Source organism: Choloepus didactylus, chromosome 16 (assembly GCF_015220235.1).
Source record: "Choloepus didactylus isolate mChoDid1 chromosome 16, mChoDid1.pri, whole genome shotgun sequence".
NCBI lineage: Eukaryota > Metazoa > Chordata > Mammalia > Pilosa > Megalonychidae > Choloepus > Choloepus didactylus.
This window is the reverse complement of record NC_051322.1, coordinates 35,598,982-35,623,546: the sequence shown is the minus strand read 5'-3', so window position 1 is coordinate 35,623,546 and position 24,565 is coordinate 35,598,982. Positions and strand designations below refer to the sequence as shown.

Sequence of the window (24,565 nt, the reverse complement as noted above, 5' to 3'; positions counted from 1 at the left end):
CTAAGGTAAGGCTGGTTTTTATTATCCAAGGTCACAGAGCTCATTAAAGGGATCCTGGGAAAGTCTGCCACCAGAGATCCTGCTTTTCCTCCATGACCCCTGTGACCTTGAACAACCTGGGGAAGAGGTAATTGAGCAGCAACTACTACTTCGGAAGAGACAGAATCAAAATATTGAAGCTATTGACTCACCCTTAAAGCAGTAAACAGTGCTTTGGTCTCTGACCTTTTCGTGTCCTGGGGCAGTCAATAACCCGGCCACTAGATGCGCCGCCTGCCACGATTTTGATTTGGGAGTAGTTTAACCTTGAACTGAGCTCCAAGTAACCAAGGCAACAGGAAGTCGGCTTCTGCATCGAAGGAATAGGAATCCATAAATCAAGTCCCTAATGCAAACACGGTGTGCAGGTAGAGGTTTGAGGGGATAAGTGGTCTATGAGAAATTACCTTTGAAAAAGGAGTGACTGTCCCTTGATAGGCTGCAGCATGGTTTCAAGGACTGTTTTTTTTTTTTATTTCTCAATAGAGGTCAAGAGGTTATAGCAGAATGTTTTCATGTAAGTTTAACTTTCTTTTTTAATTTCTTCCTGGCTCACTCTTTTAATTATGAACAGATGTTGAGCCACAAAGTTGTTAGCATTGTTTTTTCCTCCTTTAAAAACCTACTGGCCTCTGAATATGCAAACCTTAGTGCAATTTGTCTTCGAAAAACAGCTATCCAAAGGGCTCTCCCTATAGTTGTTTTCTGGATTGAAGACAATGATCCCTTCCCAGATCCAAGCCACCCTGGGGCAATTCAGTAGCTGACCCTGGGCTTCTTTCTGATCACCCTCCAGCCTCAAAATGTGCCTTCCCATGGGGGAGAGGGCAGGCAGGCTCATGCTGGGAGGAGACTTTGCAAACGTCCCTGGCTGCTCTCATCCGCCATTTCTGAGGACCTGGTTTTGAACTGTTCCATATTCCACTGGTCCATTGGGTACCTCTCCGTGGAGCATCAACCACCACTGGGAATGAAGGGAAATGAAGACTTCCGATGGCCAGCCTGCCCTATGCTCTCTCCCAAGAAGTCACCCATTTCAGACAGATGTTTTTCGATTGCAAGTGTTGTTCCATTAAAATCTACCTAATATTCTTGCTGATGTACATTATTTCTGGGACTGTTTCCGTAATCCTTTCAAAACTCCAAAATGTCTCAGAAAAAGTCAGAACTTTTTTTTTTTAATTTGTTTTCAAACTCAGTGATTTGCAACTAGCAAGCAGTGTTATAATCTAGAAAATCCTAAATCATCCAGGGTTTCTAAGAGAGATGAATCATGACAATCTGAATTATAGAGTGTTTAAAGTGTCATTTATTACTTTTAACAGATTCTGTAACAGACACTTGAGTAGCTGAAGAATGCCTAACAGAGGTGTGATCAGATCAACTTTAGCGAAACATGTAGACTGAGATTCAGTGGATTGTGAATATTTGCATGAAAATGGGTACAACTAAAATAACTTAAATTCAGTTTGTTCCCAGGTGGGAGTTAAATACCCACCTGCTACTCCTGTTTATGGCCGTCATTCCCTCAGCAGGTCATAATTTGAGCAAAGATCTATCTGTCCAACCTGGGTCCACAGGTACAAAGATGCCATATCAGTGAATTTTTCCAAAGTTGCTTTTCTCTAGTAGAACTCTGACGGCTGAGGGTTTCGGGGGAGTGCTCTGGAAAGCAGGCCTGCACCTATTTAATAGGAATCATGTTGCAATGGGTGCAGAGGACCAAAATGGGGAGTTTTCATCAGCCTCATGCCCGCTATTCCCATTATTGGGTTTTTAGCAGCCAGTCATGAAAGCCCATCAGTCTGCCCCAAAGCCCATGCACTGATAGACATCTAGATTTTTTGCAAGCTGTGTTTACTTTCTCAATGTAAAAAAAGTTTAGTAAATGTTTGTGGCTTTTAAAAAAAATTAATAAGGAAAGTGAGGAAGTAAAAATGTAGAAGCTCCCTCTTCCTCAGCAGTCACCCCTGAGTTCTTCTTCCTCAGAATATCCATTGCTATCTAGACGTGTGTTCTTGCAGATGTTTTCATATGCATTTTATGTGTTATTGTATGCCTGTACCTAGTCTGTTGCTGGCACACCTGCATTCCTTTTTTTTTTTTTTTTAACAAATGTACCTATACACACTGTGGTGCATTTCCTGGTTTCTTGATTGCTGGGCCTTGCATCTTGTTTTCTGTCATGGAATTCAATGCTATGAAATATAAAATACACAATAAAGTACAATTGGAGTCCTGTTCACAGCATCTCAAGCTGGAGTCTCAGAAATTGGGATGGAAGGTAGGAGGAGGGTATTAGAAGGTAAATTAGGATGTCAGCAGGATAATCGCCTTTGCTGGTTGCTTGTCACCTTTCCCAGGTCTGATACCAAGACCTCCGTGTCCCCAGTGACACATCCGGTCAGCAGACTGCAGGCGTGGACAGCCATGTGGTCCAATAAGAATATCCCTGGGTTTAGCATCTGACTGTTTGAAAACTTCCAGCTCTGATGTTAAGGGCTGTATGAACAAAGTCAGTTGTCTCTTGGCCACTCAGAAATGCATTCTCCTCATCTGTAAAGTCAAGAAAATAGTAATCTCCACTCTAGATGCTTCACAGGATTGTCGGGCAGCCTGAATGAAGCTGATCTGACTGTGGTGGTGAGAAAGCATCTGGGAGGGGGCTGTATCACTCATGTTGGTTGGAATAAAAAAAATCAAGAATTACGGCAGTAAAGCCCCAATTTGTTGCTGTTGCTGTGGGGCTTTGTTCTTGTAAGCCCTCAAAGGCATGTATGTAGCCCATAGGTGAAGAATCTGGAATAGGGGGGTTGTTGCACAGGGACTCAGATGTCCCTGCCTCCTGACAGATGCTTGCATTAGAAGGAGCGTCACTTTTTGAAGGGTGTCCAGTTGTCCTGGGTTATGTCAAGTGAGTAGAAGAGAGCAATTAAACCTGAGGAAGCAGCAGATTTTATTAGTGAGAGTAGTAACAACTGGAATAACGATAACGGTGGCCACTTACTTAACGTGGTCTGTGTGCCAACTATTTGTCTAAGCACGTCACATTTACTGACTCACTGGATGCTCACAGCAATCGCTATGAGATAACAGTTACCATCCCATATTTAGAGTTAAGGAAACTGAAAGCTTGGATAGGTTAAATAATGGCAGAACTGGACTCAAGCCCAGGAAACAAGGTTCCAGAGTAGCTCTAACAGTTAAGTAGTAAATTTCCAGGCCCTTGCTACACAGGCTTTTCAGCATCATAAAGACATGACTTAGGATCAGGCACCCAAAGACCAGGCTTATGATCAGGCACCCAAATACCCCCTATCAGCCCTCAGGTGGCCTAGCACCTGTTACAACATACTGGTCCCCACAGTGCTGCTCTCCTGCCTGGATCGTGTTCATTTCCTGTCCATGACTTAGCTTATCGTCTTCTCACCATTGACAATGTGGTGAGAAGCTGACAGACTTCATCCTTGCTGTTGCCAAAGCCAGAGCTCTGCAAAACTTTCCCTCCCTTCTTCCTATACTAATCTCTACATCCTTAGAATTCTCCAAGCACTTAGGATGAAGAGCACAGAAGCCATCACATCCTGTAGCCCAATTCTTCCTTCTCATTTAATCCCGTCCCTCCAGCTGGATGAGATGAGAAGCTTCATAGGGTGGGAACCACGTGAGGAGCCACTTCCCCTCCACCCTGTATGCCCTTCAGGGTGCACACAGTGTAACCTCTGCAAAGAAGGGCCAGTTGATCTTCTGAAGGCAAAGGTGTGCCTGATGGATTATGCTACTTCCTTAGGCCCATCTGTCCACCTCCAGCAGCCAACCAGGAATGTTGTCCCTCCTAACCTGAACCACAAAACCCAAATCCGTCACGCCGCTATTATTTTTTCTTTAAACATTCTAAAATTGCATTCTTGTTATACCAAAAGGAGGTTAAATCATTTGTCTCCTCAGACCCCATTGCATTTTATGTTGTTTATGTTCCTGTTCCTTTAAAGTAACTGGGAGGTTTTGGGTTGTCGTTTTCTAGGGATGCCAAGTCCCCACTTAAAAGCAGACCAGACTGCAGTGCATGGTAAGAACGAGGCCTCAGCATCCACCATGATGACCAGAAAGAAGCCAGCCGCAGTTGACAGTGTTGCAATTCCATCGACCCCGGTGTTGTCTCTCCTTGCTGCATCTGCAGCAACATCAGACACAGGTGAGCCCTTTCCCGTGCTTTGGGTTCACTCCAGCAATGGTGGGCGGGCAGAAGGCCCACTGGGAATGTTTTGTTGCATGAAGGTAAGAGTTCTCTGTTTCGCCAACCGCTCACGGACACAGAGCACAGGAACTATGTCAACACTGGGCTTTTCAAGGTGGGAGGTAGTCTGAGAGAGGAAGATCACTTGGGAACCTGGAGACAAGGGTCCTTCATTAAATCTTTATGCTATATTCTAATCCTAGTCCAGTGTTTAGCAACTAAATAATAAAAGTACTAGTTACTCTCTACCAAGCCTTACTAATTACTAATCTGTACATAAAGGGCCTTATATATGTTATCACATATAGCTTCTAAAAAAAAAAAACTCTGTGAAATCAATACTTGTAACCTCATTTTCAGAAGAGGAAGCTAAAAGTTAAGATACTTGCCCTGAAATACTGTAGACTTCAGGATTCCAGCTCAGGTCCAAAGCCCGTGTTCTCAACTACCACACTTCAATAACTCCCTTGCTGCCTGGGGTTGGGAGACAGTAATCCCCAGTTTCCCTGAGACCTTGATTCATTCTACCCCATGATTTCACCAGTCCCTCAGTAGACATCATACTCCTTGCTGGCAGTCAATAAAACATAAACTCCTTCTTCAGACATCCCAGGACCTCTGCAGTCTGGCACCTTCCACGTCTTCCTCGTCTCCTCCCAACATTGTCCCCCAGTAGCCCCTACACCAATTCCACTTTGCTAGCCTCATCCTTGCCACCAGGAGGACAGCTCTTGAACTTGACTTAATGCTGGTCCTTGATGGTAGCTGAATCCAATTCCTATGCCCATCCATCAGCTCCCCAAGGCCCAGCCAGTCCCAGCTCCTCTCGGAACTGACATAATCTCCAGCATCTCTGCCACACATTAACCACCTGTTCATCATCTACACTAAGAAATACCTTCTGTTTAACTTCTCCCCCATAGCAAAATTGTACATACCTCAAAGGCAGAACCCCTGATTTAAGTTTTTTTTGTTCATTTGTTTGTTTGTTTGTTTTTATCTTCATGGCACACAGAATAGTAGCACATTCCATAAACATTTGTTGAATTAACACCTTGGGAAATGTTAAGCATATGGCAGTATTTAGAAGTAATTATTAGGATTGGAAGCCCAAGAAGAGACTCATCCTTGATATTTGGTCCAAACTCGTCTTCTAATTCAGCAGGTTGCTTTGAGCAGGGAGCACGCCTTGCCCACATACATGCCTCTTTCATGGATATCACTGGTAATTAGGAAATGAGCCCACTTGAAATAACCAAAAGAAGTATTTGGAATAATACGTCACAAAGTGAGCCCACGAAAAGATTAATAGGTGTTTTGTGGAGGAAAAAAAAATGTTTCCATAGGTAAGTAAGTGTAGGGAATGCTGTGTTACACCTGCTTCCTTCCTGCAGGGATTTTCAGGGCCTTTTATTGACCAATGTGCATTGCAAAGGCTCTAGGAGGAGGAGCTGCAGAATTTCACAGTCTTATCTGACCACAAAACCCATTTTTCTGAAAGCATCTCTTAAAATGTCTTGGAAATGGTGTCCTCCCCAGCAGTCTGAGAAATCCTGCTCTGAAGGAATGGGATCATCTCTCACATTTGATAACGAACCTTCATGACTTTCACATGCTGGGTGCAGACTGGACAGTTTTTGGTGGAAATGCCAAGGAAATACCAATGATGAGTAAGATAGGAGGTCAGAGGAGGAGCAGTCACAGGCAACAGCAGAGAAGCTTTCCCTGAGACTAGATGGATCTAAAGTGCCTTTGTGGGTGGGCATCCCAGGCAGAGGGCAGAGCCCTGAAAGGGGGAACATGGTGCCATTTCTAAAACTCAGAGAGGACATCATTTGGCTGCAGTGAAATATTCAGGCTATGGTCAGACTTGTCAGTTAAGCATTATCAATCTTCCTTTCTGTATTCAGAAATTTGCCTCTATGTTTCTGCATCTGCTTGCCAAGTGCAGATATTCCCAAGGGACAAAAGACAGGTGGTCCCCAATTTTCCTTCCCTGCACTCTCCTTTCAGTGTGAGAAAAAGTGTTCTTGGGGTCACATGCTTATCCGGGTTTCCCTCCTCTACTTGCACTCAGTAAATAATTTACAAATATGCCAAAGGAACAGTAAAAACAGGTGGATACTAAACTTTTAAACCTGCCTTTCTGGTAATCAGTACTGAGCCAAAATTCTCATCTTTCAGGATGCAGGAATGGGCTGTTTATTTTTTGTCAGTGCTGAAATGAGACTCTCATGAGAATTTCACAGATTTGGCCCATTTCCGGGTCTCAGGCTGCTGAGCACAGCTTTGTGGGGAAAACAGGCCAGAGATCTACCCCAGGTGCTGGAAGCAGTCCTTCCTGAGATTCCACTCCCCAAAGATAAATGGCTTCCCACAAACCAGAGAGAGTTAGGAACTAGCAGACTGGGCTTGTGTCCAGCTCCCTTGTTTCGCATGTGAAGAAAGTCTCGAACCCAAGATTAAATCATTTGCTTGAGGTCATACCATTGGATTGGAACCCAAATTTTCTGATTTACTGCCTGATTTCCATTGGAATCCCACTTCTATCATAGGCCCAGAATTAACAAAGGCAGATTTCATTCACTCTCCCTAACTGTGGAATCCTAATTCTTTTGGAGAACAGAGTGAAACTCATAATTGATGGGGTGGGTAACTTTAACCAAAGTTTGGTGCATAGTAGGCAGTTAAGTAGTTTGGGGGTTGGATTTCATTTAATGGGTGCTTGTGCAATAGTCATATATATTTCTGATGAGACAACTTACTTGACTTTTGTTTACTTTTGAATCCCTTTCTGCATCTTTCACTATAGGCATGGTAATTTAGAATTACTTTTGGCTGGAAACAGTAATCAACTTGTTTTCCAGTAGGTCCTTATTTCTGCAGAATGGTTTTGGAGACCCAGACAACTGCAGGGGAAAAAGAGAGAAAAGTAAAGTAAAACTAAGTGGCTTATACAGCAAAATTAATTCAAGAAATCATATATTGAGATAAAAAGAAACTTAATTAATAAGAATCTCCATTCATTTAAAAATAATGGATGCTAACGTGCCTAGTACAGTTCCTGGCACATTGTATAGTATATGCTCAATAAATAAACACTGAATGAAATGAATGATTGAAAGGTATTAGCTTTTGCTTTCACAGTACCAAACATGGTGGGAGACTTCTGAGATAAACATACTCCATCTTGGAACCGCTTAACAGTCAAATGGAAAACATTTGACAGACATATGGGATTTTGGCAAATACCGGCTTGATAATTAAATATTTGTCTATAGTCTTAACAGCACTTTTTCAAACATATGATCTTTGGTAAAAATTTTAAAAGTGAATGTCTCCCACCTTATTTAATAAACATTATAATGTGGGAGAAATGAATGTAGATCAAAGGTTTAAAAATGTCTTTTGCCAGCTCAAGTGTGTGTGTGTGAGAGAGAGAGAAAGCATTTATCTGTGTGAACAAGGGGCCCCTGATTTTTTTTCGAGGTGCCTTTTTAGCTTCTCAGAGCCTTAGATGGATGCTGAATATGAAGGTATTGATTTGTAGGAGGGGCGGGAGAGGAGGGAGCCGTGGGAGAGGGTGACTGAACTGTGAACATGTTAGCGTGTGAGCTGCTGGGAGGGAGGGATGGGAAGGGACAGCAGTGGCTGCCACTGGTGCTCAAACAAGTCAGCCTTTGTGATCAAACTGCTCAGTAGTTATCAATCAGCCACGGTCCCCTGGTATGGCAAAGGAGGTCTGATTCAGGGGAGCGCTGCATCATTATTGTGAGTAATTAAGGCTAATGCAGTAAAAGCTTCAATAAAGTTTGTTCAAAATGATGCATAATTTGAAACAACTTCTATTACAAAAGCCCAATAAAGATTTAATGACCATATTAGATAATCCATATCTTAATAAGTTAGGCTAATTGTTCTGATTGTCTGCATCATCTGCTAACTTCTCAGGAAGGTCATGCAATGTGTGGAAAAAATTCATGATTTCACTAATGAAATGTGTTTTTTTTTCCCCATTGTATTGAAGATGAGACTATATTAACAAGCAGATTCCAAAACATCAAGAAGACAAAATCTCTGTGAATCTGTAACTGAAAGTATAGACTAGGAAAGATAAAAAATAAGGCTTATTCTTCTTGTACACAGAAACTAACTCTCTCCCTCTCATACACACACATGCACACACATTGATATTCTCTCATCTTAAATCCAAGGAGAGAAAAAAAGGAGAAAATGTATCAGAGAATTTATCTATCACCAAATCTCAAGGTGTAGCCCAAGTAGAGACAATAGAGAGAAGCAGTTTGAGCCCAGTTCTTATTTTATATCTGTTTCATAGTGAGGCTAATCCATTATTTTCTCAAATTGTATGATCTGCCTTGTTTAAAACTACCAGGGAGGGCCTGTAAGTGAAAATATTTAAATTTCACAAATCTATTAAATTTTTAGACATTTTGCTTCTCATGGCAGGGACTGATAATAGGTAAATTCTTTAATTATTTTCCAAACTTCCAGCCCAATCAGAACCAACTGATACCTGAAATCAAGATGTAAAACCTTAAGCTTGAAAGATTAACTTTACAAATAAGGGTATGAATCCTTAATTCTAGTGTAATCAGAATGAAATCCAGAATGCTATAGCTGGAACGAAATAATAAAAAAAAAATTGCTTCTAGCGCAAATTCTGTGATGCCTGAGTTTTCTCTTAGCAAACTGCCTTCTATGGGGAGGGGCCCACAAGAATGAAAGAAAATCCCAGTGCCAAAAGCAACCAACAAGAATTTACAAATTATAAAATTGTTTATTTCGCTTGCATTTTGTACTGTGTGGAATCATGACCTGAAACTCCTAACCAAAAAAACAGGTCCATTCAGCCAAAAGTCTTGTCTTGAGAAAGAACCAAAATAGAGCAAATGTGCAAGTAAATAAGATTTAGAATATCCAAAGTAAAGAAGTATATAAGTTGAAGAAATCTTCAAATTGTAAAATAAATTCCTACAAGCCCAGACTAAATAACTTAAAATATACAGTAGAAAATCTGCAAAAAGGATCCATGAAAAACAAAGCTTTATTTTAAAAACAAATCATTCAAGTGATATGGAAAGTGATTCTGAATGGGTTCATGTTGAAGCAGCACAAAATGACTCTGAGTTTGCCTAAAGGGGCGCTGCTGTCACAGAGCCATATCACAGGCTCAAAAAAAGCTCCTGCCCCCCAGCTCTGGGCCACCAAGACTCCCAGCAGGGTTGGAGACCACTATGATACTCTGAAGACCCCATCACACCAAAGGCCTTCTGAAAAACCTCCAAAATTTTTTTTATTTTTGCCCAAGATGGGAGAAATCAACTCTTTTCTGATTTACTCTGGACATCTTAGTTTACCACCTGAGCTGCTTCTATGGCTGAGGCTAAGAACATCCAGAGAAGCACAAGTCTTTCTCAGATCTGGCTCCTGCCTTCTGAAGCCAGAGCTTCTTGGAAATTTCAGTCATCACCAAACTCCCCTGGGGCTCTTCACTGTCAGAGAATAATTTTCAAAAAGTTAAAAACTCTTGTCAAAGACTCATGCAACTCATTAATGAGGAAATCAGCACTGTGATAAAGCAGGTTCAAAGGAGAATTAGAGGAATGGGGCACATTACAGAAATGTACTATTGGAGAAAGAATGTTGGGTTAAATTTGCTCAATTAATGTCCTAACGGGCAATAAAACTATAATCTGTGAGCTTTGCTTTTCCATTGGACAAAAATCATGTGTGTTTACTGGGCAAAAATCTACAAGTTAGCAGGGAACTCAGCAGTGTCTGGGCCTCTAATCAGTAGTAGATAGCAAATCCAACAAGGGTACACTCCCCTGGATGATTAATAACTTTGAGCAGCCTGTAAAACGATGCTGCAGTAGGACATTGAGAGGACATGCAACCTTCCCTTTGCCTTGTTTTCAAGTTTTAGATGATTTTTCCAAACACCACACATGGGCCATGCAATGTGGTGGATGATGCATGTGTTCTTGCTTCAAATTGCCTGCATTCAAATCTCAGAGCCGTACTTACCAACCGGGTGATCTCAGACCTCAGTGTCCTCATCTATAAAATGGGGAAAGTGTATCACCTAGTATAGAAGACTGTGGTGAGGACTAAATGGGATAATCTTTGGGAAACCCTTAGTAAAGTGTCTGGTACATAGTAAGAGGTCAGCAAATGGGTGTTATTGTGGCTGCTATTGTTGTTCATTGTTGTTAATATCATTAACCGGTTTCTCTGCTGGAATGGCTTTCTCACCCTCACCCTACCTTCATGCCATTGGGCTGGCAAATTCATGATTTTTTATCAAGACTTAGCATAGATGCCTTCAACTTAAGGAGTTTCCCTGACATCCGCTTTGAGAACCACCCCAAAGCCAAGTTGGCTGCTGCTTCCCCTCACCTCCATGGCCCCCTCAAAGCCCATCGGTTCATTGATGCTTCTATTTGGTACATGCCTGCGCTCATACCTGTGTCCCACCCTGGACTGTCTACTCCTCTACGGTCAGACTGTACTCAACGTTAGATCCCCAGTTCCCACCCATGAGGGCAAACAATAGGTAATCATTACATATTGGTCAAAATGCATTCAACAACCAATGTTTCCTGCACAAAACCATCCAATGCATTAAACACCCGCAGCAGCAGTTTATTCATTGCAGTTGAGAGGCAGTGATTACCTTTCTGTTCCATAGCAGTAGCAGGAAGAGCAAATTAAGAGCACTCACCAGAGGGAACAACCTGGGAAGGACCCAGCCTCTTTTGCTCAGTAATGGCAGCCCAGGCCTGGCTAATATGCCATGGAATCCTTGGGGGAAGATTATTTTCCAGTTAAAGAGTCAGCCTTTGCAGTAATGAACATGGAGGATATGAGTATGTGTGTGTGTGTATGTACATGTTTACTTAAGTGTCTTCCTTCTCTCAGAACTTCTGTGGGATCCACAGGATGACCAGCTCAATGAACTGTGGAGATTGCTTTGGCCAACGCTGTGTTTTCATTGCGGCATGTCTTGCATTGTGGCTAGGATATTGGTTTTCCTGGGACAGTGACCATTTCCTATTTAGGTTTTGTCTCATTCAATGAGTATTGAGTATCCCATGAATTCCCAGAACCTGGTTATATGGGAGGCAAATAAAAGAAGCAAAAGCCAGGAGTGCTGCTGTCATGCAACTTGTATTGAGAACCTTGCACAGTGCTGGGTACATAATAGATACTCAATAAACATGTCTGGCCCCAATTTAACTAATTTTTTTCCTCCTCAGAGCTGAGACTTTAGGAGAGGTAGGAGGTTTAATGACAGGTTTGAAAGTGCTATATCTGTGAGAAGTTTAACTCAATTTATCTTTTCTGGATGCTTCGTACAGATTATGCTCCCAACCACCTTGTGCCAGAGTCAGACCCTCTTAAAAATAGAGTAATGATAATAACACATTTCATCTTCTTCCCAGTGGTAGTATCATTCACACCTCCGTGGACGCCCAGTGGGAGGTTTGGCTGTGAGGCATCAGGCACACAGGGAGTCAGATGCGATTATCATAATGAGGACTCCACACTCAGGCAAAATGCGAAAAGAAAATCTTCCATACGTGAAGCGATTTCTATTAAGATACTCATTTTGTATCAAATATTCAAGCTCCTCTTTATAAATGTGAGAGAACGGAAGGACACTTCCAGGGGCAGATTTTATGCCGCAAAGAACGAAAGGGCACAAATATTTTATGATCAGTTTTGAGATGAAAGTGCTGCACCTGCCTTGTTCTCTGGCTCTCTCCATCTCCAGAAGTCTAATTAGATTGTTGGTTTAATAGCGGCGAGATAATTTAGTGGCAACTGAAAGCAACTGTGTTAATGAGAAGGAGGTACAGTGCTTTGGGTTCCCTGTAATTAATGGAGAGTTTCTGAAAAACTTCTTGGTTCCAGTGAAGTTGGCGTACTGAGCCCAGCTGTTAAGAAGGGTGGGGGGAGCTCTTTCCTGCTTATTGCTGCGGAAATGGCCTCAGGCAATGTGGAAGGACTGTGTAATGTCTGTCATTAAGAATGATCTTTAGTGGCCCAAGCAGGCTGTAGAGCAGAGAGAGAGAGAGAAGCAGCAGTGAAAGACGGAGAATCAAGTGAGGGTTGTGAGACAGGTGTGACAAAGAGCCAGGAAGAGAGAGAAAGGGAGGGAGAGAGGGGGAAAAGGGAGAGAGAGTGCCACTGGAATAATCCCAGGGTATTCTCCCAGGGTTGTCTCCTCCTGCTGTATAAGCTGGAATGGACTAGACAAAACTGGATTAGAAAAGACTAGAAGGGACCTCTGTCAGCTCCTGTGTTTTGCAGATGAGGAAAGTGAGGCCAGAGAGGTGAACTAAATTTCGAATATGACATGATTAGGAGTTAGGAAACCTGGAGTCGTTCTGCCCACCACACCGAGGTAGAGTAGAACTTAGATTTGTAAGTCAAGGATCAGGGTTACTGTACAGGCTGCAGTACTTATCCATTGATCCCGTTAGGTAAGTCACTGACTCTTAGTGAGACTTCTGAGTCACAGTTTCCTCATCAGTAAAATGGGAAAAATAATGTCTGCCTTTTAGGCCATGGTGAAAAAGAGATGAAGTAGTAGGGAAACACCAATCACATATTCAAAACAATATGTATTTTATAACTGCTTTCATGTCAAAATCAAAGTGATGTCATGTTATGACTTAATCATGTTAAGTCATAATTTAGTCATGTTATGAACCAGGTCGTAACATCCCTAAACTACTTTCAGGAGTTTTATCCTCACTCTCCCTTCCAAATACCCTTATCGCAGGGTGCAGTCTGAGCTCCCCTCCATTTGAAGATATTAACTGCCATGTATAGCTCATGTGCTCCAACTTTTATAAGGCTTCATCACAAATTTTCAAATCTTTTTTGAGCACCTGCCACACTGCACTAAACACTCTGGGTGAAATATACAAGTATAAATTTAGCCCCTGCCCTAGGGGAGCTTCTGGACTATTTGGAAAGGCCTGACTCCAATACATGAGATGACCAAATAACATTAAAGAATAAATAGATTGAATAACAATCTGAGACACTAGCAGAGCTGTCACAGTGCAATGATTGGTCATTCATTTCCAACTGAACGGAAATAGCAGAGCTCTGAGGACAGCAAGGTGACCCGGGAAGAGAACGGTTGAGAAGGACTTCTAAGGATGGGTTGTATTAGATTAGCAGAGAGAAGCAGGAAGGACAGGTGTACCATATTCCTGAGACGGGGATGAATGTGGAAATAATGGCAGATGAGGCTGGAAGAGAAGTCCTGGGCCAGAACCTAAGGCATGATGACAGTTCTTTGGGGAAAATGGCAACCATGGGCCCTTGTTGCCTGCAGTTGTATTTTGGTTGACCAACAGAGAACTGTACATTTTTTTTTTTAATTAGCAACATTAAACATCAGAAGATTTACATAATAAATCAAGATTTCTAGCCTTTCAAAACTCAGACTGTCTGGCAGCTTTGGGCTCAGATTCCTACTTGGCAATAATTGGTTGGAAGGGAATAGCATTTGCCCCTTTAGATGGGGCATATTCTCTTTAGTTTCCCATCCCCTGCCCACTCACCCCCACCCCCAGCCCTCTTTCCTTCATAATCCTGACCAACTTCACTCATTATATTGGCTGGCTGTCTCCTTAAAGGAGCCGTTGAAGATGCTTGAGCTGGAGAAAGCAACAGGATCAAAACAACATGTAGGAACACTTAATCTAGCAGAAATAACACATGTAATCTTTAGTCAGTTCTTTTGTTTTTTAATTATGGAGTTTGGGAGCTGAAAGAGGACTTTGAGATTGTGAAATTGAGAGAAATTTGGCACCTTGATGCAGTCAGTTTTACTGCGAAAACCAGGTTTCCTCACTCCTTATCTAACTCAGTCTACTTTGCTCTCCTAAGTCAATATAGTATGAAACTGGCTTTGAAATAGGGCAGCCTTTGCTTGAATCCTTAAATCCACCACTTCTGGGATACGCAATATTATTTAACCTCTGTAGTCTCAACTTGTATCTTTGTACAGTAAGGACACTAATGTCCTCATGCAGTTGCTATCACAATTAAATAAGGAAACAGATGAAGTTCTGCAGCCTGCCCTGTAGGTTTTCAAAAAATGCTCGCTCCTTCCTCTTTCCCTTAGTTTCATATGAGGGCAAAAGCAATGAATTCCATTTACCTTGTATGGTCTATGGTATGATACAAAGAGAAGATGTTAGAAAAATAATTGTTGAGAAAATGAATGATAGAATACCACCTACACTCCTCCAACAAGAAGTAAAAGTCTTTTTTTTCACCCACACCACACCACCACCACCAAACCTCAAGTACTACACCTGTGCTTTTAAGGTACATGGGAACTAACTATGTTGATGTTTTTTATGAGGTCTGCTTTTGAAAGGGACACAAGGGAAGAGCTCAACTGCTTCCCACCTCTTCAGAGTTTCTCATCTGATGAAGAATATTTTTCTCCACTTCTTAAGTTGGTTAGAAACATATGGTTTTTATACCAAACATCCCAAGGTACTTTTGTATATTTCCTTGATGCCTCTTGAAACTAAGAAGGAGACCAGATAGTCTCCATCAGGCAATCAGGAAATATGAGTTTGTGTTACTAACGGACAGTTTCAAAAGACAGAGAGATGATACTGGTAAAGAGAATTTCAACTGTTCAACAATCCCAGCAGCGTCCGTACATATCCTATGTGGCTTGGATCCAGGACTTAACCCATAAAGATGACAGGGCTCAGAAGCCAAGAGAATAAGCCTAATACTGCTGATAAGTTCATTAGGGAATCCAAACCAGTCTCCCAGGTCATGTTCCTGGGTTGCTGGATATAGTTTAGATGGTCAAAAACACTCCTCCAAGGAATATCCTGGCTCTCCAACACTTGATGATATTTTGATAGGACTTTCCATATTTTGAAATCCAGTTTTATTGGTGACTAAATAACCACAAGCCTGACTTTTGTCTTGGGCAAGTAGCTCGAGTTGAGTGATTTGGGTTTTACGTATGGAAAGTTCATTTTGCTGGGTAATTAAAGGGAAGCAGACTTTGGGAAGCTGATGATCCAGGCCCTTATTTATATGAGAGCATATGTCTGTGTTTTGTTTATGACTCACTCTCCTACTCCACGCATTGTAACTTGGGTTTGTTTACACTAACTTTTCCTAGAATCCAAGCCACATGGTATACGAGCCAATAATTTATGGTCCCTAAAAGGGAAAGATGATGATGAATGAGCTTTTTTCCTTTTAAATTGTCAAATCTTAAATTGAGGAAGGAGTATTTGCTGCTTTGAGTCTGTCCAAGCTTATATTTGAAAAAAATGTTAAAGCAATAGCGTGTGTACAAAAAAAAGAAGATAAAAGCACTGCTAGTAGCAAGCTCAGAACTTGAATGTCTGTTATATTTGCCAAGAGAGCATAGAGCCTTCCCCTCAACCCCATTCCCCTCAATAAACCATTATACTTTTGATACAAATGTTTGGCACTGAGTTTTTCTCTATGAGTTTTTGGTGTTAGAAAATTAATATATAAAATATGTGTGCTCCATTTCTGGGGAACCCATGGTTTCAATCTGTAGCCTTAACTGTTGAAGAAGATTTTCTTCGTGGCTCCTAATAAGTTCTTAAACTTGTTTTTGTCCATGGCTCGTCAAAACGCCACTTCTCCTACAGAGTCACTTAGATATTAGTCCGTGTTCCACAGAACTTCAGTGATTTCAGTCACAGCTTAGAGATTCCAAACAGTTAATGGTTGCTCTGAGGAGAGAAGGGAACAGCTGAAGTATGTGAGGCTCTAATTTAATTTACAGTGATTTGGATCTCCTTCAATAAATCTTTTCATGTCTCACGCACGTATTATATAAAATAGATGGTAAAAGTCACGTAGATTGATTTCGATTCAAGTCAGTCAACTGCGCATGTTCTGGTCACTAGTGGGAGGCGGGGCAGGGGGTGGGAGGGAGCAGCTAATTCGGTGCCGAGCTCCGCGGCTGGCACTAAGTGGGGCACGATCAGTGTTTGCTCCCAGAACAAATAAGAACGGTTAAGACACGGTCGTTGTCCCTTAGGAAGACACAGTTTAAAATGAGAAATAAATATAGATTAATCCTATAATCCTAATACAGCACAGACTGTGTGAAGTGCTATCAGAGAGATGCAAACCATGAGAGTTCCTGGATGGCTTTTAGGAAGAGGAGTTAATTGGAATTTTAAAGAATGGATGCGATGTAACAAATGTACAGTATAAATAAAAAACTTTAAAACTGAATTATAAACTGAATTTCAGAAGCACCAGAACCACACCTTTTATTTTTTTTGCTTTGGTTTGTTGTCTTTTTTTTTTTTTTTTCCTCACTAGGGCAGAACTGTCTCTGGATAAAAGAAAAATGCAAGGCTTTTTTCCCCAATCCAACATCAGATGCAATATCCTCTCTGACACTTACAGAAACAATAGAGTTGAGCTCACACCTGTAGGCTATGCAGAGTTATTGTTTTTTGTTACATCTACTATCTAGTTACCAGCACAAGCAAAAATCTGTGAAAGTCTAAAGCACCAGGTATAAATTGTTTATTGTTTCTATGAAGAATACAGGCACACTTTCTTGTGCAAATTGACATTTTTGCCCTAAAATGACTTCCATTAAGAGAAAAACAATAGCGTGCATTTGAGTCACTTGACTCATGCCTAGAAAGAATTAAAGGGACAATCATTAACTTTGAGAATATTCAACTCCTTTGGAAGTCTGTAAAAATCTGGACATTCTCTGAGAAAACAAAATTAAGATGCAAAACTTTCACAGCAGACTGGAACACTGGCCTGAAAAAAATAAAATTAAGCTTTGCAGAATTAAATAGAAAGCCTTGAATTTGGGCTCAAAAACAAACAAACAAAAAAACAAACCAAACAGAAAAACAATTGCACATAGCAATGGCCAGGTTTGGTGGCAGATTATATGAAAGTGTTTAAGGGAGTTATTCAAGCCTCCATTAATATGAGCCGACAGTATGATGTTGCTACAAAAAAAAAAGCCATCTTTAAAATGTAACCTACATTAATAGAAATGTACCTTGGTCATAGAAATTAACCAAATTTTTCTGCACTGATCACTTCATTCTTGGAAAAACCATTCAATTCTGGGTACCACATTTTAAGGTGAACTTTTGCAGATGATGAAATCTCCAGAGGAGGGTGATCAAAATGGAATATGGGCTAGAATTTCATTAACATGAAACTCAGATGAAGAATGGGGATGTTTCACCTGGAGAAGATTTGGAGATACATGACTGTTTTCAGAGAATCATATTTATTCAGAAGTGAGGGTCCTTCTAGGAAGTTAAGAGACCCAGAAGGGAGAAGTGAAAGGTGGAGACTAGAATCTCATTTTCCTAATGTCCAGGCCAACATGATTTCTATCAGATTGTCAACAACAAGTCTGAGTGGTAAAGGAAACAAATGCAGTTATGATTAAGACCAGGAAAAAAATGAAACATGTTTACCTACCATCTGCTTTAATTCTTGAGTTCTAGTATGGTCAACAAGGGTTTACTTTATCCAAGTCTAGCCTTGAAAATTTTCCTAAGATTGTATTTGTTAGATTATTCTTTGTCCTTTCTGATATTTTTTTTTTTTTCCAAAAGAAATTTTAAATGAAAGAGAGAGAAAGAAAATCTTTCACAATCAAGTATGAGCATACATCTACAATGGTTGGAGTATTACATAAGGGATGGTATTTGTGGTTAGGGTAAAGCTATGCCATGTTATAGAGGGAAGGAAAAAGAAATATAAAGAGCCCTTTTAGGGGGCGCATCCACCCCCACTCTGGGGCCACCTGGCACACCGTGGAACTCAACAGATGTAGCATCAAACTTTTTGACGTGAACCACGTTTCTGTCCAGTCTCCTGTGTTGTCTAGTCAGTCTTCAGGGCTTGAGCTACACACGGCATTCAAAAACCAGAGTTGATGGAAGGGCAGGGCCAAGGGGCCCTAGTAGTCTTCAGTTTGCCACTGTACACTCCAAGTCACACCTCACCTAAGGCGGAGAAGGAACTCTGACCCACCCCATCCCCCCACCCCCACCCCCACCTCAAAAAACTCTCAGATTTAAAGGCTCTTTGTTGCTCTAGCCTGGGCAATCCCTACTAATGAATATGCACACTGTATCTTAACAGATTGCTATAATCACCTCAGTCACTGTCTCTCTGAGCTCTGAGCTCTCTCCCGCCCCTCAGTTTCTAGCAGCTTACAATCTTGAACCAAATAGTAGGAAATATTAACCAACCACATTCTTTCTGTCTTCATGGAGCTTTAATCCTTCCTAGGTCATGGGCTCATAGAAAGTTTCAAAATCTGGGGTTAAATGCTACATGAGTGAAGAAACTCTTTAGGAGTTTAGAAAAAGCAAGAAAATCTTGAAAGCAGCGGTCTCCAAATTTTTCAATCGTGCATCAGTGTCAGTAAAATTATTTTAAACAGTTACCCCATATAAATTCCTATTTAATAATACATGCTCTCATTTTTGAATATAAACTTAAAAAGGATGAAATAAACCTAAACAATATTTTTAAAAGAATTTTAATTTCATTTTATTCTCATTAATGGAATGGAAATAATTTTCTGTCATCAAATTTTATGCTCATTTTAATATTTTTAATAATGAGTTTGTATAATTGTTATTAAAAATCTTTGATTTTGTAAACACTTGTAATAAAGCAATTTTAGGTTCTGATTTTGAATTCAGTTTAATAATTCAGTTTATTGTAGGTAAAAAGGATATTTCACCTTGATACATAGATCCAAAAGGAGAAAGTACACAATTGTGCTTAAATCATAATACTAATTCTTTTTCAATCCCATCCATCAATTTAGCAAGGTTTTTGTTAAAACCTGGTTAACGTCTTCCTTATTACAATCAGATGATCTTGCAAAACAGAAAGCATTCTGTTTTTTAATGAGTCCAGATCTCTGAAGTTCTTCATTTGGAAGTGAACTCTTTTTACAAGATTTTAAATTTGCAGACTTAGTGGATTTTATAGGTTATAATATATCATTTCAACAACAAAATTGCCAAATAATGGAACCATTCCTAATCAGTTTCCCAGAATGTTCTCTCCATAGCATGAGTCTCTAAAAGCAGTTACTTTCTTGCCCATTTTACCATAAAAGGGCATTAAAAGTGGTTTGTTTGTTTCTTTTATATCTTCTAGTTAACATTAGTGACAGCCTGTTGTCAGCACAGAAACGGTGAGAAAATCTAGAACTCTTTTCTTTTATACAAGGAAATTGCCAAATTCATCTATGAAAATGGCAGCTCATACAGTTTACTGCAAGAAAACCAACAAACCATGTGGTCTATAAGACATTTCATAGTTATTCCCCTCTCATTACAAAGTATTATAATTAGTTTTTCTGTTTAAAGGTCTTTTTTCTAAAATTAACCGCCTAGGACTGACTGGCTATATAGCATTTAAAGTATAGGGCCTGTCCTGTCAAGGCCCTTGAAAACACATGGCTTCTTCCTCTTTGCACAGGTAGCTCCTGCCCTGCTGTGTGATCATCTAATGTGCAGCCCAAGTAGGGGCATCACTGTTACTCCATATATTAAATATTAGAAAGCTTAATTGAGTTCTTGTTTTTAGATATAATATCAATAATATAAATAAAAATTATCAATATTTTCCCCCTGCAGCCCAGTAGATAGTCTTGCTTCCTCCTTGGGGAATGTGTACCCCAGCTTTGGAGGCTGCAGATTTAAAACTGGATCAGTTTTGGAAAGGTGGAGAGGAGGTAGCCGCTGTGGGCGAGGTTGCAGAGGCAGGAAAGCACTGGGCAAGTTCCCAAATCCCTAAAAGAGAGAAGCCAGGGAAATGCCCTGGAGCTCTTAGTATTTGGTGGCCTGTCCCCCTTCAAAGCTCACACAGGTGAATAGGTAACCCCCCAACCCCACCCCACCTCTCAACTGCTTCACCTCTCCTTCAGCCAAACTGCCCGCTTCTCCTATCCCAGAGAAAAATGTGAAATGGGAGCAAGACCAGGCCCCCCAAACCCCTGCAACTGAGAGGGGTGCTCTTTCACAATAAACCCCCAGAGGAAGCTGTTCTTTGAATAGTCAAAGCAGTTACTATGTTGCAAACAATACACTGTATGAAGTCGACTTTAAGAACAGAGTGGAGGCACCTTTATGTGGTGGTAGATCCCCCCACATCTGCTAACCCTTAATGCTGAATTCCCACTTTACGGTTGGAGAGCAGGGCTCTCACACTAGTCCTGAGAAGGACTAGACACAGAGAAGGGCTTGACCTTGCAGAGGCTTCACCAGCAGAGGCAACTGGCCATCTTTTTTCAAAAGAGCTGTCAAGTCCAGGGCTGTAAATGGTTCATTTGTATTCCAAAGGTAGAGGAAGAAAGTGCTCACCAAGGCAGGTTACTTCATTCTTCTCATTAAAAAGTAAGCAGCATTAGAAAAATAAGAGTCCATTACAGAGTCAGTTAAACTCAAGTACAAGTAAACACACCCACACACACAATTTACATTGGAGAACATGAAACAATTGAATTCCCCTGAGCTTGTGTATGCTGACCACGTACTATGTCCCAGATCACGTACTGCTGTGCCAGGAACTCGGAGAGTACAGAGAGAAGACGTGGCCTTTGCCTTCCAAGAATGTAACTTCTACCAGCATACAAAGCAACTTGCACTGCAGCTCTTGGTCTTGGCTGGGGCAGATGGTGTTCCAGCCCTGTCTCGCCAGGAGGGCAACTCAACTCCAGATAGTTTAACATTCCCCTAGCTCTCCTTAGGGACATTCAAATAGCAAGAGAGACTCAAATGAGTATACAGATAAATCTGCCTCCCTCCTGCCCCCAAGATTTCTTATAAAACCAGGATGTGTCCTGCAAACACAAAGTACAGTCTCCAAACCACTGACACCGCTTTCTTGGGAGCCCTATATAAGTAAGCATTGTTAGCCCTTGTCTTGGCTCAAGGTCTATAAAGTCTGTGTACAGAAAGCACTGCTAAACCCAGTCTTAAATCACTATAAAAGACGTGACAAAATCAGCAGAATGCTGACAAGCCAATCCCCTGATAATGGGAGTGAAAAGATAGAAAATTTAGAGCTGGACCAAAACCAACTCAACCATTTGCATGACAATTTTAAAACAGACAGGGTCTAGAAGATGATTTGCACTGCAGGGTTGTGAAGAAATGAGTTCACGTTTTGCCTCGGCCACTCATAATTATTCTTTAAAACTAACAAAGAACAGGCAAGATATAGGACAATTGTAGGAAGGAGAGCAAATATGGAATCAATCTTCCAATAAGAGCCTAGAAATTACTGTCCAGTAATGAAACGATTTGAAGAAAGAAAAACCTGTAAACATTTAGAGGGACAGTGAAATCATAAGCAATAAGGAGAATGATTTGTGAATTTCAAACCCTGCCAAGTCTAAAGCCTTCCTCCCCCCAACACTAGGATTTCATAATTGTTAGGTAAAATAAATGTTTTAGAAGGCCACTCCATGTTCTGTGGAGGCAGTTGCAGAGAATATGAAGTTGATAGTGAGTGTAGGAAAGAATCATAGCAAATTTTAAATCTAGAAGAGAAGGTTAAGGGTATAACCACCCAATGACAACACATGAAACCCAGTGAGGCTAAAAGATTCTTCCTGCTTCATCTTGGCCATTTCTGCTACCCTGCACCCTGCAATTGTGCAAAAGCAGGGATGACGAATCTGCACTAAAACTTGGGATACTAAACATAACAACAAAATAAAAGACGTTAGTCGTGAGAAACTCAAAAGTTTATAATTTAAAAAAGAAAGAGGGGTACTGCTATGGGTCCAATTGTATCCCCCAAAAGATATGTTGAATTCCTACCCCCCCCACCCTGTATTTCAGAATGTAACCCTATTTAGAAATAGGGTTTACCTAAGTAGACAGAATAGCCTGATGAAGCTCTGTGTGCCCGTCACCCACCTTCAACATTCTCCTCACCACCAAACTTTGTTTCGTCAATACCTCCAGCTGCCTCCTCCATGCCTTAGGATTTTGAAACAACCCTAAGATATCATATGATTTCCTCTATAAGTATGTTGGTATGAATTTCTAAAAGATAGGTACTTAAAAAAAAAAAATCACAGTGCAATTATTACACCTAAGAAAATTAACAGATTACACAATATTATGAAAGGCCCAGAGTTCAGATTCCCATTTATTTCATGATGTCTTTTAGCAGTTTATTTAAATTGACATCCAAATATAGTCCACATATTGTGACTGGTTGGTTTTTAGTCTCTTTTAATTTTCATTCCCTCCTTCCTCCCTCCCTCCCTCCCTCCCTCTCCTCTTGCTGAACCCCACCCCTTCTCCCTTGCAGTTTATTTGTTGACGATATACCAAGTTATTCGCCTGGTGTTTCCCACAGTTTGTATTTACTGAATGAATCCCTGTGTGTCCTCTCTCCTCTTTATTTCCTCGTGGTTAGATTTAGAGCTGTGCTGCCCAATATGGTGGCCCCTAGCCACATGTAGACATTTAAATATAAATTAAATTAAATTAAAACTTCAGTTTCTCAGTTGCACTAGCCACATCTCAAGTGCTCAACAGCCACATGTGGTCAGTGGCTACCTCATGGGACAACACAGAAGTAGAACATTACCACCCTTGCAGAAAGTTCTATTGGATGGTACTACTCTAAAGGTTTAATAAAGTTCTATGAAGTAGTATTTGAGGGAAGTAGAGGTTGAAATTTCACTCACCCAGTCGGTGGCTCATGGTTGATCTCCCACACAGTAGTCAGTTTAAACTTCTACAACTGGACATTAAATGTGCAATAAAAATTCAAGGATCTGTGTGTTTTAAAATTTACACAAATGGTATACTAACAAATACTTCAGTATAAAAGAAGTTTGCTTTTTTTACTGAACTTCTTGTAGATTTAACTATGTCAGTATATTTATATGAAATTTGTTCATTTTAACACATGTGTAATATTCCACTGTTTGAATATATCACAGCTTATTTATTACCTTTTTGATTAGCATTTAAATTGTTTCTGGTTCTCTAACGTATATTGAGCTTCAAGGAACATCTTTGTACATCTTTTGTCTCCTGTTACAAATGAGTGAAAGAGGCAACTTCAACACAGAATGGCTGGAGCATTGAGCTTGCCCATCTCCACCTCTAATGGGTATGGACAAATTGCTCTCCAAAGTGATTATTCCACTTCACCCTCCTGCCAACAGCATGCAAGAACTCCCAGTTCCTCACGTCATTTCCAACATTATGGAGTTTCAAACTTTTTAATTTTTACCAATAAGGGTTCACATATATGCTATGAAAGTATAAATGCAAGCATGGGAAAGGAAGAGGATGAAACAGAGCAGGCGGCAATGACATAGCTAAATATGTCATTTTTTTAAATGATACAAAGTGAATATTTGTTAAATGTGAATGGTGAGTAGACGGGGTTCAGTTTGTATTTAGTACTTTTCTGTAGGATTATACTACTTAGAATTAATTTTTATTTCATAATCTTTTTAATTGTTTATTTTAAAATACTTTCAAACTTACAAGAAAGTTGCAAAAATAATACAAACCTCACACAGAGAACTCCAACATACCCCTCCCTACCCACCCCGGATGCCCAGATCCACCAATTTTAACATTTTGCCGCATTTGCCTTATCATCTAGGATCTATCTATCCATCTATCTATCTATCTGTCTTTCTGTCTGTCCCTCTGTGTATTTATTTATCAATCCATTTTCTGAAAGCTCAAGTGTAGGTTGTATATGTCATGCTCCTGGAACATGTAATACTGCCTTGTACATGTCCTAAGAACAGGATATTCACTTATATATCCACCTTAAGGGCAGTTATCAAGTTCAAGAAACTTAACATTGATATAAAGTATATAGTCTATATTCCAATTTTTTTGTATGTCCTGATAATGTTCTGTTGAGCCTTTTCTCCTCCCTTGTTAGATCCCATCCAGGATCATGTTTTGCATTTAATTGTCACTGTCTCTTTAGTTGCTCTTTCTTTTCTTTTTAATTGAGGGGACATCTTATAAAAAAAAGAAAATGTGTTTATACAATGTAAACTCGCCCATCTCAACCATCCCAACCATACCACTCAATAGGTTTACTCTCATTCACAATGTTGCAGTACCCTCACCACCTTCCGCTACTGAAACTTTCCCATCTTTCCAAACAAAATCCTACACCCATTATGCATTAACTCCCCATTCC

General features: G+C 40.5%; 1 protein-coding gene across 3 annotated transcripts in view; it reads left to right on the top strand.

Moving 5' to 3' along the window:
* SETBP1 (SET binding protein 1) overlaps nucleotides 1–24,565 on the top strand; it is a 368,501-nt gene that overhangs the window by 334,021 nt on the left and 9,915 nt on the right. For all 3 annotated transcript variants that reach the window (XM_037805704.1, XM_037805702.1, XM_037805703.1), the window contains exon 5: nucleotides 4,064–4,234. In XM_037805704.1, the coding sequence (XP_037661632.1) occupies nucleotides 4,064–4,234 (171 nt within the window). The remainder of the gene's footprint in view (nucleotides 1–4,063; nucleotides 4,235–24,565) is intronic.